Source organism: Aythya marila (assembly GCF_965140915.1).
Source record: "Aythya marila genome assembly, chromosome: 1".
Classification (NCBI taxonomy): Eukaryota; Metazoa; Chordata; class Aves; order Anseriformes; family Anatidae; genus Aythya; species Aythya marila.
Window position 1 is genome coordinate 18,442,611 of NC_139042.1, and position 20,931 is coordinate 18,463,541.

Consider the following 20,931-nt stretch of genomic DNA (forward strand, 5'->3'; position numbering starts at 1 on the left):
AGGAAAAGAAAATGAAAATGATTAAGGCAAATATTAATTTTAGTTTCTTCAAAATATGTACATTTATCAACAAAACAATTATGTTAATGCATGACTTTAAAAAAAATATTTACCAAAGCCTCATTCTGATATGTCAGAAAACTGAAGAACAATGCAGTATTTAGGAAACTTTGTTAGGTAGTTTTTTTTAAACTTGTGAGCTGTGACAGTTTTCAGAAACTACATTAAATACATGGATTATAGTCTTATTAAATTTTCTTTTTAAAAGATCTTTTCCATATTCATCTGTAAAAACCATGACATAGGGAGAAACTAGGTAAACAAATGGAGTATTGTACAAATAAGCATGTGTGAACGCAACTGGAGTCCTTCCATTAGTGAATCATCAAAAAAAAAAAAAAGCATCTGCTCTAAGGCCTCATGACAAACTAAGACTGATGAGAATTTTGCTGTTGTATAAAAAAGATGTTTTTCTGAAGATATTTTAAGTTTCTTGATCCATCAGTCTTACTGAAAGAAAGTTTATAAACAAAAATCTATAAATCAGAAAAAAGTCCATATCAATTACTGCAGAAGAGAACAAAACTGGGAATGCTTACAAGGAATAGTACCACAACACCTGAATTTGCACTGGAGATTTATGCACATTTGACAGCACATTAAAGAGCAAAAATTAAGAATGGTCATTTGTTTTGTTTGCAAGTTCACTTGGAGTAATCATTAGTATGTTCTAAAGTGATTTGTGCAAGCATGGTAAGCTGACTGCAACTGAGTAGAAGATAAAAACTTTAGTTTCCTAAAAATCTATAACACAACTCAGCACAGTTAAGGTTACCACATTACCCAAAATACTCATAGTTCACACTTACTGAAATATAAAGTTACAAATGAAATGGAACACTGCAATGATTTTTTGCTCCATTGCTGGAAAACTACCTTAGTGGTATCCTTCATACAAATCGATCTAGAAAGTCAATTATGAACCATCCTAAAACGGTCATAAAATAAATGCCAGTTAAAATCAAAAAATAACTTATTCCACAAACAGCTTTGGTATATGTACATAAGCACATAGTATACTACATTAAGATGACTGAAGTTCTGCATTGATTTTTTATGCAATGTCTTTTTGTACTAAAAGCAGATATCACAGTTAAATAGTTTCCATACCAACATTATAATTAAAGGCTGGAAATAATTTTTCAGAATGTGTGAATTGTAATTCCTACCTAAGGCAACAAAATATGTATCTAAAACACCGAGGGGCAGAAGGAATGCAAAATTGTGTTATCTATCTAAGAATACGTATCATTGCAAGCCTGGAAAAAAAAAAAAAAAAAAAGTGTTACTGCCAAAACCAAGACCACCCACAAAAACACAAGCTGTATTTTTATAAACTGCTTGCTGAATGGCCTATGCTGCCTTGTGCACAGGAAGAAACTTGATCACTGAAGTAAAATCACTGCCAAGAAAGCAGGAATCACTTGTCAGCTTTTTTTCTTAGTTCTAAGGATTTGTCTTTCTCCAAGCTAGTTTCTTTCACCTTATAATATTTTTAAGGTGCCAAATGAACTGCTTTCTTTTTCCACAAGTGTATGTATGCTGGATTGCAAAAGAGGCAATTCAGCTCTCCCAAACAAACTTTATAAAAGAGTTTTTTTTTTCTTTTTATAATGCAGCTTAATTCTATAGCAGTTCGTTTAGAAACAGATTATAATCACATAACCTGACAAAATTTCACCACCCTTAGTTTCACCAAGTACACTAGGCTGTCAAGACAAAATAAATTTATTAGTAGGGAACAGATCAAAATTGAAAAGACGTGTGGAAATTGTTATCAGTGAATTTATTACTGGAAATCTGCCTTTGTTTTGTTTTTAACAAAGAAAGAATTCTGCATACAGTGGGAATTCAGATTTCCTATATAACTGGGACTTTGGAGCATAACGGAATCAGAAGATGGAAAAAACACAGTTTGATTCATTAAGGAGTCCCCAGGAACAAAAACTTATTGCTGTATTATGGAAGACTAAGGAAATCTAATCTCTTCTCCTCTCAAAAGTATCTAATACTTGTATGGGGCATCCCTAAGATGTATCACTGTAGGCTCAAAGTAGTTGGAAAAAATAAATAAAAGGGAAGCTTCATTTGTGAACTCCTGCGAAGGAGGACAAAATTCTTAGACTAAATACATCAAATGCATCGAACTACATCAATCAAGTTTCTTGCATGGCTGAAGCTACGAACTTGAATGCCGTTTTAAGATGTGTTTTTTTATCTCTATGTTTTCCATGACCTTGCAGCTTTTGTTTCTCCACTCGTCTTTGCTGTTGAAACAACCTCCACTGCTTCAGCATCTGCCACTTTATGCTCGTACTTGCTACATACCTGAGCAGTGAAGCTTCGAAGAAAATAAAAGGAAAGCAAACCAATCTTCTAGAGTTTGCAAAAACTAGATGAGTAAAAAATGAATTATGCATATACGAAGTCTTACACAAAAGAGCAGTAAGCTTTTAGAAGTTAAAACTGATAACCCTGCAACAGTTTCTTACCTACGCAAGTTACACTTGAAAAGGGGGAAGTTTCCTTGTGGGGGTGGGAGCAAAGAGGAAAGAAAAAAAAAATCTCACCACTCTCTTCAAACCATCAGTAGGAACAGCTGTAAGCTGTCAGGCAGTAGTCTAGCTACTGTTTCATCACATAAAATACCCACCTTTACAATATTTTGCAGTATTACCAGGGAAATAAACATGAGCTACATAAAAACTCTAAGACTATAACTTCTACATATTTTGTTCTCTTTTTGTAAAGACTTGAAAACTATTTCAATACACTAAAATAGATCATTCCCTTTTCACTCTAAATCAGTGGCATCAACTAAAAATAATTCCTGGTACTGGAATTATTTAGTGAAAAGGCTCTGATTCAGAATTAACAATATCTCCATAAGCCATTCATGATTTGCTAACCATAATAACAGCATTTACAAGTACTGTGTTTTAATTTAAAATATATTTCTGCTGCTGAAAAATAAAATATCGTTTCTAATCTCTATCAGCAAGCTCCTCTTTTAGCAAGAAATACATATGCAAAATAAAATTTAACAAAATACTGCAGGAAAAGTTTCCTGACTAAGCTATCATGGAATTAGAATGGATATAGAGAGAGCTTTAGCAGCAGATTTCAACTAACAAAACTTTAGAAAGCGGGGTGGAAAACCCTAAACAATATGGAAGAGTTTTTAAGTAACTTACCTACTAGTGATCACTCAACTAGCTTGATAAATTGCCTGGGCATCACTAGGCTGTTCACTATACAGTAATAGTGTATTTTTTAATATACAACATGATAAAGAATGCTTTAGCAACTGAAAACACTTAAAAAAAAAAAAAAAAACCTCTTTTCTTTGAATCAACTAACTAAACCAAGTAACTGGCTTAGCTGACCACAAGACATTTTTCAAAAGAGGTAATACTGAAAATAAAAGTTTAAAAAATTAGAAAAAAGATACAGAAAGAAACTTTAAACAGGAAAGCCTAATACAGCAGCCTTATATGACAAGTTCCACATCTGTTTGCCATTGCACTTACCATGTGTCCTCCTTTCATACTGAACAGTAAAAAGGGATAGGATATAAGTGAAGGAAGCTTACTTTTCAAAGCTTTTAAGAGATAAAAACAAGCATTAGCAAGTTATCATTTTCTTTCTAAATACATGGTTGGCAGAAGATTCTAATACGTTATGGAAGTTATGCCAAAAGAGTTTGAGATCCAATACGGTAAAAACCATTCCACCAGTATCATAAAATGCACTGCTAAGAAAGAAACAATTTTTAAACCCTTAAAACAGAGAATAATTTTTTCACTGTATGCACAATGGTAACAATGGGACTAGGAGAAACTACCAGATGAAGTCTGTTTACAGTAAATAAAGTTAAGAATACATCAAAAACTTCAGCTGTATTAGAAATTCTACTAAATCAAAAAAAAAAAAAAAGTATCATTGTGCAATCTCAGAACTGGTTTAAAATTCTTATCTGTTTCAAAACACAAAGGCTTTTTCAAACTCCCATTCATACATTACGACTTAAGTATGGTTGTCTAAAGATATGTTAGAATGAATGCTTGTAGAATGATAGGCCGTCCTTGTTAGAAATAATTGTTAAAGTAAAAATATATCACTTCCAATTTTAATTCCTCATCTTAAGGTTTAAAGGACACTACATGTAAAGTAGAAGTTAATACAAGACCAGAATACTTATTGTATATGCCACTTCAAGTTTGCATTATGTTAAAAATAAAACAGCTAACTCTATATTCTTGTATACAACTTGTACCACTTCTAGTAAGCTTTTCACTGCACCGCTGCATCTATATGTTCTTGCAGTGCATTAATTCCAGATGAAGGATTTCAGTAATCAACTCTGTGGGAGAGTTGCACACACTCTTCCAAAGCTTTCTTCCACCTTTACTTCTCTGCTCAAAAATTTCATCAGGTAAAAGTCACAAAAATTATGCATAGTGGTTGAAGTGCTTTCCATCTGAACCATTCCTCTTCCCTACTTATGCTACATTTTTGCCCCATCTAGGCACAAAAACTTCAACAGTTTCTATTCATGCAGACTTAGGAATTTAAAAATGCACCAGCTGAAGGATGGCCAACCTGTAGCAAGCAATCCAAGCACAGAAACCATGTAACCTTATCTCAGAGAGCTGCAAGAAGCAAACCAGCAGAGCACTTGCTGTGGCCAATGTTACCTGCTTCTCCCAGTGCCTTAAACTGCAGGGTTTAGGCCACTACCTCCTGACAACAAAAGAATCCAAGGGAGCTAATCCCATCTCATCCCTGTGGGATGGCTCCCCAGCTTCCTCTTCCTGCAGCTCTCTGCAGTGAGCAACATGGATCTCCTGGCTCTGGCACAGGACGATTTTGACACACAGTTTATATGGTCAGGAAGTTGTACTACCCCAGAAGATGTTATATTAGAATATTAACATGCCATGAAATCTCATACTTGGCACTGCAGAAGTCGGGATCACAGAGTATCACTTGTAAATTACATCAGATGATCATTACACGCTATTTCACAAAATATGACAGTTTACTATTAGGTTGGAACGCACTAAGGGACGTAAGTATTGAATTCTTGATCTTCATCACCCCCAAAGGAATAGCATACTTGAAAGCGGTTTTCTTTTTTTACAATGTGAGCACATACGGAAAGAGAAGATTGACTATTTTTCTACTGCAGGTTTCTCAAACACAATCAGTAAAATCAAGTGGTAAGTTAGTAATATCACAAAGGAACACTTTTGTTTCCCCACTATCTTTACTAAAAACGCTAAGAAAAGAAGTCCTGCAGAAAACAGGAAATCATCTTTTCTAACTACTTCTCTTAGAATGCCTCAGAACATATTTAATATAGTCTTCTCAGTCCTACAGGAAGTGTTACTGTACAAAAAGTAGAACAATTAGTTCTTCTACAAAGCCCAAAATCAGAAAGTAGCTGAGAAACTAGCACTTTGTTTTATGCATCAAGTTGTACCTGTAAAGAGGAGCAGAATTCTCCCAGTGACTATAATTAAAATAGTATAAACAAGTATTATGTGGATCACTTATTCGTTGCTTCCTCTCTAAAAGTAGCTTTAGCAGTAAAAGGTATCCCTCCTACATGAAACTAAAGCATTCCTAATACAGGTTGTGCTTATTTAATTGCTTTGGTTGATAGAAATCATACCCTTGCCCAATATAGATCATCCTGAATATTTAGAAACTGACTACTTTGATATCCCTATTTTGCTAGTCCTTCAGGATGAATCTTCAAAGGCAGAACAGACCTAAATTACTAATATAAGTAATGTAGAAATTATAGCGAAGAACATTATTAAACGATCTTTTGGTCTCCTTTGGTAAAGATCTTCATATTTTCATCTTCAGTCTTACAGTAGGGTCAAAGGGGAGAGGGATTTCAGGCTCCTTATGAAGTTAACATCGCCCAATTTATTTCTGAAGTGTATTATACTTAATAAATTCAGCATAAAACAAAATAAGCAATTCAAACAAACTAACAGTTTGAACTGCTTTAAAATTTAAAATCTTCAGTCCAAATAGGGCACCCCCTCATGGAAGCATTAGGTATTCCCATGACTCCCACTTAAATTCAGTAATTTTACAAGAAAAAATAGTTTCCTGAATAAAAAAGGCAAATGATTATCTGAATACCTTCACTTAACTGAAATGTTGCTTCACCAGATTGTAGGAAAAGTGTGGTGTCATCATACAAGAAAGTAACTACATTGCTAAATTTGTACCATTCCATTCATGAGAATGATGGAATAGTGAAGGAAAGACTGTAAGTAAGAGGGCAGCTTGATAAGATAGACTGAATATAAAAAAGTACAATGTATTTTCAAATTTGACTTTAGTCAGGTAAAATTTACTTACATTATCCATGAAATTTGGCTTAAATCCTCCCTCCTGCTGTCGTCTCAGTTCCTCCTGTTCCCTCTGCCGTAGCATCTCTTCTTCACGTCGTCGATGTTCTTCCTCATGCCTAGAATATTTTTCAAAAACTATGTCAACTCAGACTCATGACCTGTTCACACTCAGTCTCAGGAGCTAACATCGAGCACAAACAAAACTAGTCATTATTTACTTTTTTATTCAGTGTAAGGAACTAATCCAGTCCGCCTGATAGGCTTATTATTGAAATATTTTTGTTCAGCTGGTTTACAGGTATTCACAATACCAGTATATTCTATAACCGTTCTTCCAGCTACAGCTTACCTGTTCTAACTGTTAAGCAGGTTAAAACACGTCCCTTCCTTCCCAGCCCCCTAACAAGTTACTACAAATTAAATTATTTCAATACTGCTGGAAGCCGTATTTTTTAACTCTGTAAAGCGTTTTGTTCTTCTCTCATCTATATTTCTGATATTTAATATAAGAAGTGCTTAAGTAGAAATCCAAACACACATGTTCAATTAATATATTTTCTTAAATTTTATAAATTTAAAAATGTTATAAATTTGCAATGCTACTGTTCCACATACACATGAACACCGCTAGATCTTACAAGTGTGTTCTACTACACAGCTATGCTTCTTCCATCAGATGTTCAAAGCAAATAATGATATGAAACATTTATGTGAAAACATTTCCAAGCTAGTTAGGCTCGGATATTTACAACAGAACTAGCAGAGCTGAAATGAAATGAAAAGTACTAGAAATAGTTGCAATCATTCTTTCATATTAGCATAAATCACCACTTTTCTGTGGTAGAACATCAACGGAAACGTACCACATCATGCTTTTGAAACACTTTTAAACAGCAGAAATGTTTGTATTTCATATCAGAAGTTCTACACTCTACAGTATCTAAATTCATGCAGGCTGACATCAGCTGTGTCCTTTAAATTACTGCCACAACTTCACACAGTACAAGACAGAATACCTCAATTGTATCTGCTTGCGTTTTTGAAGTTCTTGATTCCGAAGTTCTTCCAAACGCCTCAATTCTTCTTGGCGTCGCATGAGATCTAACAGGATTAAAAATGTAATCAAGATGAAAGCTCTTAATCTACCATATGGAAACTTAAAAAACACTACTGCCATCAGATTATCCTTGTTGTATTCAATTTTAAAACAAAAGGAGTTTCTCGGTGTATTTAACTAGTTCCTTCCCATAAAATTAAGTTTAGCATATGAAAAACCACACCAGACTCAAGTCTCACAGAATCATGGAAAGGTAGAGGACTGGGAATGCTTCCAAAGCAGATTATGGAAACAGAAATTTGAAGCCCTCAAACAAAGCAAACAGTAGGAAAAATGAATCACTTAGAAGATGTCCTGCTTTTACATCTTTGGCAAGGCATCAATGCTGTGCACTGCTAAAGTCACACTAGCAAGAAAACAAATACAGTACATGCTCTCCACTATCCATTGCAAACAACTGCATGGCACATCAAAAAAAAAATGAAGTGTATGTCAGGTGCATGGGATCTGAGCCTCCATAGAGATTAATCACTTGACCATGCTTATACTGACTTACAAATGCCTGATCTTTAACGCCACCAGAGAGAATAGCTATATGGTCTAAAAAGCAGGTCCCAGCTAAAGGTAATACTGATTTCTCCCTGGAAATTCACACATTCTTCAATGACTATTACTTCTACCACTCATTACAATAAAAGCAGTTGCTTGCTTTTTCTATCTTCATACAACACTGGCCACAATATTTACGGACACCATGATGAAAATTCCACCCTACCACCTATTACATGTTTTTTATGCTTCAGATCAAATACTCCACATATTTCTATGTTTTTCTTCACTACATTAACTAAAGCACCTTTATTAGCTATACAAATCATTTTCAAACTTGCAGGAGCATATATTACAATTTAATCTTTCACACCAGTACTTTACCAAAATATTACTTGTTTTCTTTTAACAAAGATTACCCGATTTTTACTAGATAATATCCTTATTGACAATAGAAGTCCTTTCTCTCATGCAAATTTTGCAGGCTTGCTTTTCTCCCATTTCTTCTGAAAAATCAACAGAGAATGAAGATTCACTCATATCACAAAGCCTGAGGGCTGTGTCTTTTGAACAGCACATGCCACAGCAGACTTGGCCAATGTTGTATTCAAGGAGTGACACAAACTTTTTAAAATAACCTTCAGATTGTTTCGGAATACAACTGATTTTTTTTTTAGTTAATTTTTAGATTGTTTCATGATTTAACTAAGATCAAGAATCCATCTGTCCTGTCCTGCATTCAATATTGCCCACCATGGAAAAAGATTATTTCCTTGTAAGTTGTCTTTACTTTCTTTCCTATTCATGTAGCATTCTTTTTTTTTTTCTTTTTTTACATTAATACACTGAAACTAGATTTTTTGCCTTCTATCACTAATTGCTATGAATTTATTATTTAATTCCCTTTACTTTAAGTTGAATAGTCCTAGTTTTCCCAGTCTCTAAATTTTTTTCAAGGCATAATTATGATTATTGCCGTCCCCAAAATTGTTTGTACTTTAAAGGTCAGCAGAACATTTGGATTCAGTACCATTTGTCAACAGCAGAATCTTGGCACAAAGCTTTACTAGCCAAATGAAAATCCAGATCTGGATGTTCAGGCTGTGCACAGAGCCACTCATATTAGAAGATCTGCAATGCTGGTAATTCTGAGCTGACATATGTTGGGGACGGGCCCTTTCCCTGAACAGAAATAAACCTGCACTAAAGCAGATAGCTGTGATAGAAGAGCCAGAAAGCATGACTATTAGCTTCAGTACCTTCTTGTGCTAAAAAAAAAAAAAAAAAAAAAAAAAAAAAAGTCTTCAATATTCAACTTCCTGCAGAGCATAGGACTGAAGGTTATAGAAAGGTTAAAGTGTACTTTCACCTGAGGAATTAATCCTGCAAGCAAGAATAACAAATCCAAACAGATTAGGTTGTTTTAGCTATTTTTTCAGATTCTAAGAATTGAAAACAAATGTCTGATTTCCATATAGCCAACAAAGAATGAAGTTTCTTGTTACATTTAGTCAAGATTTCCATTATTTTGATGAACTACTTAACCACCATTGTAGTATTTACAAAAGCCTGAAGCGTGCCAGCAATATGTAGATCTGAAACATCATGCCAATTTACTTACACATGGAAACATGTACTCTGCTTTACAAACCACTTCTGACTCAGTCTGTCAAAACATGACACTTAAAAGTGAAAAATTACACATATCAAAAGAATGAAGTCTCCCTCTCCAGCGTTAATACCACACCATGAAAACCCAAGTATTTAAGCCAGCACATTCTAGTGCAAGTCCTCATAGCTTTCATAAAGCAATTTTTATAAAACTTTTCCCTTCATCTGCAGAAGTATATGGACTGGAGTAAACTCATCCTTCTCGCTCCTGACAACTACTATACTGCAGCTTTACGTCTCATATTTCAGAATAACTGTTTCAACACACTTTGAAATCAATACAAAAACATTAATTCTAGGTTTTGATGCCTCAAGTCTCACTGTATCTTTGTTTAAGTGCCTTTCTTAAAATTATCTCATTGCTAATAAATATTCTTGTTATGGTCTGAACCACCTACTCCCAGAGACAGTTCAGACCAGCAAGTTTCAGAAGCAGCTAATGTAAAAATACAGGAAAAACTAGCTGATTTTCATATACCCTGAAGCTGGTAAGAGAAAAAGAAATGGAACTAATGTTTGCTAACCACTAGAGCTTGGCAAGCCATATACCTGCATGTCAATAAGCAGAAATCTAAGTATCTTAGCAAAATTCCAAGTTGTTTAGTATGAAGCAGAAGCACTCTGCTAATCAAGGAGGACGGAAAAAAACTCTTCCCACAGTAAGAAAAAGCACATTTCCTCACTGGAATATTAGCACCAAAACTATTTGTATTCTAGTGGCGCCTTAGCAGGAGGAGTAATTTTTTTTCTTTTCCATATAAAGAAGTGGATCTTAATATCTATTCAAAAAATGAAACAATTTTTCCTTCATTGTCTCTAAAAGGAACCCTATTATCCATGGAACACACCAAACCTTTTTCTCCTGATTTTTACCATTAAGATCTGTATTAATAACAAGCCACTGTCTTATCTCAGTTTAGAACATGATTCAGGCATGATATTTAAGAAAGATATCCCTAACCTTGCCCTCAATTACAGGCAACAGGTAGATGAATACTGAAAATAAGTTATGAGTAATAACTCTCGAACTGGATCATTAGCACTGCCAACTAACAATTAGTGAAGCCAATGATAAACATATCTAAACTGAATTTCAGCACTGAATCATCTTCACCAGTATCAAATAGTCACACACAAAATTAAAAAAAAAAAAAGTATCTAATAAATGCAGGCTTGATTAAAAAAGGATGGGGGAGCACCATGTATTATGTGCATTGTTATATCACATTAATATTCCTTATCTAAAATATGACAATTTCAGGTGCTATGACAACTATTTGGCATTTTAAAACTGGTTTTGATTTTATTATGCTCTGTATTTCAGTACAAGTTCTCATAAAAACATGCATTCTTATTAAATACCAGCACACTGGTTTAGAAAAAACAGGCTAGATAAACTTTTTCCTAATGACAATTTCCATTTGCAGCAGAACTTGAATAGTGGAATACTAAATAAGAAAACACAATACGCTTCTTTAAACTCTCTTCCAGTTAAGATAATGTTTTAAAATTGATTTTAAGAGACTATGAATTTATATTCAATGTAACCAGGCAAACAAAGAATGTAGGTGACTTTAATGCCACCAATCTAGTGAATATCTTTGTCCACCTCATGCAGGTATTTTTAATGCCATTCAAGTCAGCAGAAAAAAAAATAAGATGAACAATTCTCACAGAGAGATGCTGCACTATCAACAAAAAAAATGTTAAGAGTAAAGTTCTAAGTAACACCAAATAATTGCAACAGAAAGTTTGCATGAGTTACCTGGGTTTAAATTTTGAAACATTACTACTTAAAATCTCAAGAACTTCAAATACCTTTATAATGACAAAGCCTATTCAGACTTTCAAGTTAGTTATTGAACAGTCATGATTTAAGGCTAAGGATAAGAATCTTTTTAGTCAGCCACGATCTCCCTTCATTTAAGACTTTTTAACAAGTTAAAATACTTCAGCGTTGCATTTGTGCAAAGAACCTTGAGAAACTGAATTCAAAATCTAAAGTCTTTGCAAAATCAAAAATCAGGACTCAGAAGTCTTGTAACGTGAACTAAAATCAAATGGTTTTCAAAAGACCTCAGCTGAAAAGCAATACAAAAAGTAGCAATTGCATGTCTACAACATTTTGGGAAGTGTTTTGGAGAGAAGGCTAATAAGCAGAAAGTACCAGGTACTTGCCCTCCTACTGCCATTTTCACCCAACTCCATTCTGAAAGGTAGGGCTTGTAAACAATTGCTGAAGGGCTTTCTTTCCTGCAAGACCAGGGAGAAAGCCAGCCCACATAATTACAGAAGAGGGACACATGATTTCAGGATTTCAAGAATGACTTTAAGAATGGTTGGGTTGCAATGGTTACCTGTAGGATCATACGTAAGACTACTTGGTTGGGTTTCAAAAGAAAAAAAATAAAATTAGCTATTAGAACATTTGAAATTGTATCAGAGGTGTACAGGACAGTCCAAATAAATAGGAGGGATCATTTGAATTTCTTCCTGCACAGGGCCCAAAAACAGTGCTTAGTCCTTCTTTGTACCATAAGCAACACCAAAACCAGAACAATAATTTTACTGATGAACGTGAAGCTACCATTCATTCTCTTTACACAAACTACTTACATTTGACAAACTTAAGTGAAGACACAGACCCAGGCAATCTCCCTTTTCAGTTTCTTAATCCATCAGTGCCAGTCATCAAGAAGCATGTGTAAGGGGAAAAACGTCTTCCTTTTTCTCATTTCAATGCATTTAATTAAATAGTGCCTAGCAAAAATCTCTGCATTTAACATATAGCTCAATATGCTACAGAAAGAAAATCTGAGGAAAAAAAATTAATACTAGTAGATTATCTGGTTTTTACCTTGCCTCATCAGCATTAGCTGATGCTCATGTCTAGCTGCTTCCATTTCTGCCTCTAGTTTCTCTTTGGCTTCTCTAATGTTCCTGTCAACCTGTTCACGCTGTTGCTTTTCCATCTCATCAAGAGCCTTCCAACGTGAAGCATACTCAAACTCAAATGTTCCAGGTTGAGCAAAACGCGGAGGCTGTTCTCTTTCCCTAATAAAAATTTTGCAGTTAAAATGTACAGAAGGACACATTTCCATCAACAGCTGTAACAGCCAAAGAATTTCTGAAGAATCACTTCAAGTGTAGACCTGACTTTAAATCAGATTATTATAATGTAAACCAGTTTGACAATGTTTAATTCAGCTGTTAAGGTAATATAACTAACCTGAGCAGAGAAACTGTCTAAATAAAAATCTGTTCAATTTATCAAATTTGAAGGTAAAAAATCGTATTTATAATGGTACCAAATATTAAGCTGTGATACTAGATTAACTGTTCAGCTTTCTAAAGTGGTCAATTCACACAAGCAATTAAGTGCATACAAAGGCTTACTGAACAGATCAGAATATCAGCAAGAATCTTTAATAAAGGAGCCAACATTTTATCTTACATTCTAGCAGCGAACACTGTAACACTGCTGTATTTTTAAGTGTTATTCTGCAGGCTTACCTGCTTAATAGAGTAAGGGTTTCAGTTTCAAGCAACATGATTTCTAAATGGTAATCAAATCTCAAAATCAACAATTATTTTTTAATGAGATGATGGAACTCTTCTTTCACCTTGTGCTCAAGACTTCCTTTTATGCTCAAAATTTTATCTGAAGCATAGAAGCTGCCAAGATTTACATTCCACTGACTTTACAAACAGTTAAAGGGCTAATCAGAGGACATAATGTCTGTGGGTGTACAAATCTGCAGAATCAGATCACACCCCAAGTCACAGAATCAGAGTGGTTTGGACGGGACCTTAAAGACCGCCCAGTTCCAACCCCTCTGCCATGGGCAGGGATGCCACCCAGGTCGCCCAGGGCCCCATCCAACCTGGCCTTAAACACTTCCAGGGACGAGGCATCCACAGCTTCTCTGGAGAAAGTCCACAAAAGAATGTACACTGACTATCAATAATTTCCAGTTGGTTTCAGTGGAGACCAGAAAACCACTGACTTTAATAAAACCACAAAAAGTTAAACTAAGGATTCAAGTCTCAATTTTACTATAATTAGGAGAACTTAGAAAGGTCCTATTCAATCCTAAATGTTACAATGTTTTGTGTGAAAGAACAGTTCAGCTGGAAGAGACCTACAAAGACTGCAGAGTCCAACAGGTGCACACTACACCCGGTGACAAACTGCCTGAACGGTAGAGCTCAAAGGGTTGTAGTGAATGGGGCCGTACCTGGCTGGTGTCACTAGTGGTGTTCCCCCCAGGGCTCAGTTCTAGGGCCAGTTCTGTTCAACACTGTTATCAGTGATCTGGATGCAGGAGTGGAATGCATCCTCTACAAGTTGGCTGATGACACTAAACAGGGAGGTGCTGCTGACTCTATTTAGGGAACGTAGGACCTTGCAGAGGGATCCTGGCTTGCATCAGGAATAGTGCGGCCAGCAGGAGCAGGGAGGTGATCGTCCCCCTGTACTCAGCTCTGGTGAGGCTGCACCTCGAGGGCTGTGTTCAGCTTTGGGCCCCTCACAAGAAGGGCATCGAGGCCCTGGAGCGTGTCCAGAGCAGGGCTACGGAGCTGGTGAAGGGCCTGGGACACAAGTCCTGTGAGGAGTGACTGAGGGAACTGGGGGTGTTTGGTCTGGGGAAGAGGAGGCTCAGGGGAGACCTCATTGCTCTCTGCAACTGCCTGAAATGGTCTAGAGAGGTGATTCTCCTGCTATATTGAGCATGGGTGGCCCCACAACATTAAAAGGACATTAAGGTACTTGAAAGCATACAGAAGAGGGCAACAAAACTGGTAAAAGGGCAGGAAAGCATGTCCTGTGAAGGGAGGCTGAGGACACTTGGGTTGTCCAGTCTGGAGAAGAGAAGACGTGGCCTCATTGCTCCATGAAGCTCCCTGAGCAGGGAAGTGCAGAGGGAGGTGACGGTCTCTGCTCCCTGGGAATCGATGGCAGGACGCACAGGAACAGCACGAGGCTGTGTCATGAGAGGTTCAAACTGGGCATTAGGAAAAGTCTCTGCACCATGCGGGTAGTGAGACACTGGAACAGGCTTCATAGAGAGATGGTTAATGCCACGTGTCTGTCAGTGTTCAAGAGGCATTTGGACAACACCCTCAATGATCTGCTTTAACTTTTGGTTAGCCCTGAACGGGTCAGGTGGTTGAATGTGATGATCCTTGCAGCCCCCTTCCAACTGAACTATTCTAATTCTGAATACAAAATTACATGGCACCTTTTTGTGGGAAGTTAATTGACCTAAGTCTGCCTTTGCTCTTGGCTGTATAAAATATGCATACAAAATATTGCTTCCAATTACACAAACATGAATTAAAGAGAGTGTATATTTACTAAGCTAACAAAGTAATTAAATAAATTTTTAAAATAAGGTTAAACACAACTTACTTGTGATATTGTTGTGTTTTTTGCATTAGCTTCTCTGGAAGCCCATCTTCATCATCAAATTGCTCCATTGGTTCTACAACAACAGGTCGAGGTGTTCTGGAAGAGAATTTCAGTTCAGTAATTAAAACCATAAAAGAAACTGTTTAAGATCTTATTTTGGTATTTTGAAGATGCTCTCTAGAAAAATAGCATGTTATCTTTAAGTCCTAAGTTTTACAAACCTTTACATAATAATTTTTAAAATCAGGATTTGTTGGAATTTTATCTTTGAAAGTGATTATTGGTTCTACACACAAAACTAGCTATTCTACCTATAAAATACAATTTACATTATGTAGTTATGTTAATTATGAAGTATAGGAATATTTAAATATTTCTTAAAATCTCAAAAACATTTTCATCAGAAAGGCATGATTACATTTGGAAATGACCAAACCCAAATCAGAGCACTCACCCTATTCATATTTACCAATTTTACTTTTGAAAGTTACTCTGCAATTAAATAGGCTTGGTAATTTGGCATTATTTTTCCAATGATAATTAGAAAATGACTTCTGCATAAATTATTTAAAGCTCGTTCTTTGAATTCTCAGTATCAGCATAAGTGATCAGAGGCAAGTGTTAGCTAATGCAAGGATAGCAGAATAAAATCCTGAACTGTATAATAATAAAAAAAAAAAACAACTCTGTACCATTTTTGGAAACACCCAAACAAGACCTTAAAATTGTAACAAAAGAGCTACAAAGCTGCTATTTTCAGAACACCAGCTCGTAACATTTTGTTCCACACTTTCATGTATGGATCTTTTCAGGGAGGGAAAAAAAAATGTGTTTTAACAACATGGACAGCTGGAAAAGAAACCTTTGGGTATTGAGGCAATTCAAAAAAAAAGTCTAATCACAGAGCACAACTTAGCAACTATTTTTCCTAAAATTATCTGCATGACAATTGCTGGCTGTTCTAGCATTTAAATGCAAATGATCTGTGGGGGTAACAAGCTGATGATTTAAAAGAACAATTTTAAATCTCTAAATTCACATTTCAAATGCCTCATTTTGATGCATTTGGCCCATGATTTGAAAAAAAATTATATCTATTCAGGCAAAGGAATCTCACCTAAAATGTGAAATTCCTGATTCTGAAGCAAAACGTTAAAAAAATAGCATGGCAGCAGACACATACTAATTATGATTGCAACTGTGCATTAAGGGACATGTCAGCCACTTAAGCAAGACAAAGATCAAGTACTTTTTCCTCACTCGGGCCATGGTTAGATGATCACGTCCATCAAACAAAACTATCCAGCAGCTACTAAATCAAGACTACCCTCCCTTGTATCCTAGCTTCTTTTTCCCTGCCACATCTCTCACACCCAGAATAGTACTCATGTAACTCTATAGCATTCACTGAACTAGATTAGTTGCCTGGTTTGGCTCACCAGGCTTCCACTCAACCACTAGTGCCAAGAAAATCCAGACAAGAACAAAAAGGAATCAATTGCTGGTGCCCACTGATAACAAAGACTTCCTGAGATTGAATTTACTACGCATCTACTTGGGTCGGATTATCAGGATTTGGTTAAGCGACAAGATTTATGAGATTATCACCAGAAAGAGGAGTTCCAAACTTTTTTTCCCCCCCATCCACAATCTCTTCACTTTCTGAAACGGTCAAAAATGAACTTAACAAAAACAACTGAATATTTTATGTTTTTTCAGCAAGCACAAATGGCTTATATAAGCATCAAAAACAGTCCTCCAGCAGTTAAGAGATCAACAGCACAGTCAGGGCAGGAAGAGAAGCAACCACACATTCCCTGATTTGATGGCAGCAAGCTTCAATGCTGTGGAATCACAGCCTTACTTTCCCAAATGATAAGGGGGAATGTTAATCTATCACTTCACACTGTCTCTAAGAAAACATTTGAAAATGTCACAAGTTAACGTGTGAAAGTACAGCCGTTAACAACTCTCCTCATCAAGTACAGAAATAAGAGATGTTAGAGAGAAGTGATGCAATATGCAAGCTTGCTTGCTCTTCAAAGATTTCCAGAAACTGCCATCAACTTGTTCAAAATTTATTTAAAAAATAATAATTACTTATGGCTTAGCAAGCCACAAATAAAAGTTGTTGATGGAAATAAACACAAAAACATTTTCCTGAGTTTACAGAAATATCAGCAATGTAGTGTATTCATTTGCCAAGAAACAAAAGAATATTTTGTCGTATTGTTACTGGGATCAGAAAGCTCAATCAGTGGAAATAAAGCCTCATTAGGAAAAGACCTACTAAACAAGGGGGGGGACACAAAACATTGCTATTGGACTGAAATATGGTAGTTAAAAGATGTCTAAATAGTCAGCAGAAAAATGTGGTTCTCCACACTAAAACAAAAAAAAAAAAAGAGTGTATTTTCAAGTATTCGTGTAAATCACTTTAATTTCTCACCTCATTACTTTCATCATTTGATAATAAGATGTAGGGAATGCCTAAGTTTTTTTTTTCTTTCACATAAGAAATACATACTCAACACAAATTCAAACAAAAACCTGTGAACTTACGTTGTTAGCAAGAATGCCCCATCACTGCATCTTTCTAGAGCTTTCCGTGCTGGAGGTTTTGCTGCAAACTCTACGAAACCTTTTCCTGTAGCTCTGCCACGATCATCTACTACAACAACAGCTCTTTCCACTGGCCCAAATTGAGAGAAAGCTTGTTCCAGTAGCTCATTAGAAACCACAGGTGAAAGATTCTTGACTGTTAGGGCAGCTCCATGTGTAGCAAATCGAATTCGAAGTGGTCTGCTCTTCAAAATTGTACCATCAAGTTCTGCCTTTGCTATTTCAGCCAGTGTCCTAGATTCCTTTTTCAAGATATAAAATATTTTATATATTTTATTTGCAAAGACAACAGACATTGCTTTTGCATTGGTTATTTTTCCCCCAGAAAAGTAGCAATTTTTCTTCCCTTAATTTGAGCACATTTGCATTAGGGTCATTCAGCATTCTTTTTTACCCAAAATTTCCTAACCACGGAATGAAAGAACATGCATTTTTCATTCCCTGTGGTTTAATCTAAAACATGACTTGGATGTAAATTTTTGTTGCACATTAGAGGACTTACGTGCTGCTTCGGTAAAGGCTTTCAGTAGAATTGAAAACTTCACAGTTTTTCACATATGCCTACTGAAGTCTTTATATCCATATATTAGTTAACAATATTTTCAGAAATGATACTAGAGAATCTAAAATGTTTTTTCTTACTTTTTTAATAAATGAAAATATTATTTGAATGAAAATATCACACATGCTCATTACTCTTGTTGGATGAACTCTAAATAGATTCAAAGTTCATCAAGAAACAAAATTACCTTCTTTGCTCATATATTCACTCCTCTTGCATTTATGGCCTTTCTGCACCCATATCCACAACAAAAATCTGTCTCAATAGCTGCTTTTTTTCCTCATTCCAGAAATTCTTACCAAATATTATACCCCAAAAGCCTTGTATTTAAAGAACTCTTTAGATCACAGGCAATTTTCCAGTTCAACCTACTATGAAATGTTAGAAAATAGTATATTCCCTAAATATAACAGAAAAGGGACATTCGGATAAATACTATATTTAATTTACCTTACATACAAAATTGGGTAATATACGCAAATCTATCACACTTCCTCCAGAAAAATATTTCAGGTTGGGAGATTTTGTTGTGGTCAAAAGCATATAGCAGAATGCTACTTATCTTTGCACTTATCTAGAACAACCAAAAAGATACAAAATCCTAACCAGTAAAATATACAGAAAAATCATAACCAGGTTAACCCAAAACACTTTAAGTGTTTATAAACTTTATAGTTCTTTTCTCAGAACTAGATGAAACAGCCTTCTAAGCACGGAGTCATTAAAACTAATCCTACACATTAAATTGAAAATTTTAAATGCAGGATCACAAGCTTTTAGGATGCTTTTTCTGCATGCTCGAGACAATACTGATTGAATTGTATGAACCCTAAAATCTAGTCTTATCTGGACACAATTCAGACAAACGACATTCCCAATTCTTTGCAATATTGAAATTGTGTATTTGTAGCATTCAAGATGTGCAAAGAGTATTATTTCAAAACAAACCAGTCCAGTCTTTAAAGTTAACTGTGTTTTCATAGGCCAAACCTATACTCATAGTGAGCTGCACAGATTGAAATTTGGTGTGACACAAAGAGGTAACATTTCCAGTCCTGAAGTATGCTAAGTTCTCCCAATTAAATAAAGAAAATCTTTACAAATATTACATGAAAAATGTATTTTTCACAACCATATCTTCCTGTCTGGAAGAGTTACAGGCTGCGGGAGCACCCGTAGCAGCACATAAACTGCAAACTGGTGGAAAAACCCTGAGACCAGCCCCAAAACCAGCGGGGGTTCCCAGCAGTGCCCTGGAAACCCCAAGGCAAGGGGCAGGGGAGGCTGCTCACAATGCAGGCCTCTGGCTTGGATGGATGGAGGTAAAAAGGGAACAGGAGGAGAAACCAGAGGAAGCTGAGGGAGCAGCATGAGCAGCAAAGGAAAAAAGAGAGGGGGGGGCAGCTGCTGCCTTCTCCTAGCGGCGAGCGGAGGGCGGGGAGCGGGGGACTGGGGGCTCCCAGCTGCAGAAGCCGGGTCACGAAGCGACCCGCGGGGGCTCACGCGAAGCCTCACCAGGCGGATGAAGCCGAAGCCGCGGTCCCGGTTGATGAAGACCTCGCTGGGCTCCCCGTAGCGCTCGAAGAGCCGCTTGAAATCCTCCTCGGTGATGTCGGTGGGCAGGTTGCCCACGAAGAGCCGGCAGCGCTGCGTGTAGCTCTTCTCGCCCGGCTTGAGGAAGCTCTTGATGTCGATGGTGAAGCCGCCCTCCTGCTCCTCGTCCCCAGCCTCCTTCCCCGGCACCAGCGCCATGGCGGCCGCCGCCGCCGCCTCGCTCTCCGCTTCCAGGCCTCGCAAGCCCTTCAGGCCGCCGCCGCCGCCGCCCCCCACCATACCCAGCGGCGCCGCCGGCGAGCTGTTCTCGATCCTCACTTGCTTCAGGTTGCGATTCGCGGCCATCTCCGGGGCCTCGCTCGCTCCTGGCCGGCTGATTCCCGGGGGACGCGGAGCCTCCCCGCTCTGCCGCCGCCTCCCACCCGCAGCCGATTCAAAATGGCGCCGCGGCCGCCCTCGGCGAGTTGCAGCGTCCCTGAGGGGAGCCCCGCCCCCCGCCGCCGCGCGCCCGGAGGGGGCCGCGCATGCGCCGTGGGGCGCGGCGGGGAGTAAGGGGGCGGCTGTAATGGCCGCCGAGGCGGGGCGGGAGGGGAAGGGAGCAGGGGGGTGAGGGGAGGGCTTTTGTTGTAAATAAAGGTGGTGGTGGCGGCTTGATTCTCGTGGTATGAAGGCACACGTTGTATTGTTGGGGCACTCCTTGTAGCTAGGGCTGCAGCACAGGGGTGTATTTTAACCCCCCTAATTGTCTATCAGATGCCTGTGCGTCTGGTTTGCCAGTTGTTTAGTTTGATGTGTGCGCTTCAGCCAGGAATCCAACCGCTGCGTGGTATTGCAGAGAAGCACAAACCAATTTCAGAGGGATTTCCATGTTAGATGGGAACATTCTATCTGTTTTTTTCCATTTGAGGTACCTCTAAGCATGTACCAGAAATCTGGAACAAAACAAGCAACCAACCAAACAAAAACCCATGAGTTCCCAAACATCAGGAATCACTTTCTCAGCCCACCTGTTTCTGAAGCAGAATCTTGGGTACAGAGCATTGAAATGAACCCAGGTTTAAAGCTC

General features: G+C 37.3%; 1 protein-coding gene across 2 annotated transcripts in view; it reads right to left on the bottom strand.

Annotated features, from left to right (window-relative positions):
• Positions 1-20,262, bottom strand: part of PSPC1 (paraspeckle component 1) — a 63,791-nt gene extending 43,529 nt beyond the window's left edge. For both annotated transcript variants that reach the window (XR_014318464.1, XM_082771620.1), the window contains exons 1-6: positions 19,827-20,262; positions 17,690-17,991; positions 15,128-15,223; positions 12,572-12,768; positions 7,454-7,538; positions 6,445-6,553 (exon numbers count right to left, since the gene is read on the bottom strand). Coding sequence is in view for 1 of the 2 variants with exons in the window: in XM_082771620.1 (XP_082627746.1) it covers positions 6,445-6,553; positions 7,454-7,538; positions 12,572-12,768; positions 15,128-15,223; positions 17,690-17,991; positions 19,827-20,210 (1,173 nt within the window). In the remaining variant the exon portion in view is untranslated. The remainder of the gene's footprint in view (positions 1-6,444; positions 6,554-7,453; positions 7,539-12,571; positions 12,769-15,127; positions 15,224-17,689; positions 17,992-19,826) is intronic.
• Between the last annotated feature and the right edge of the window lie 669 nt (positions 20,263-20,931).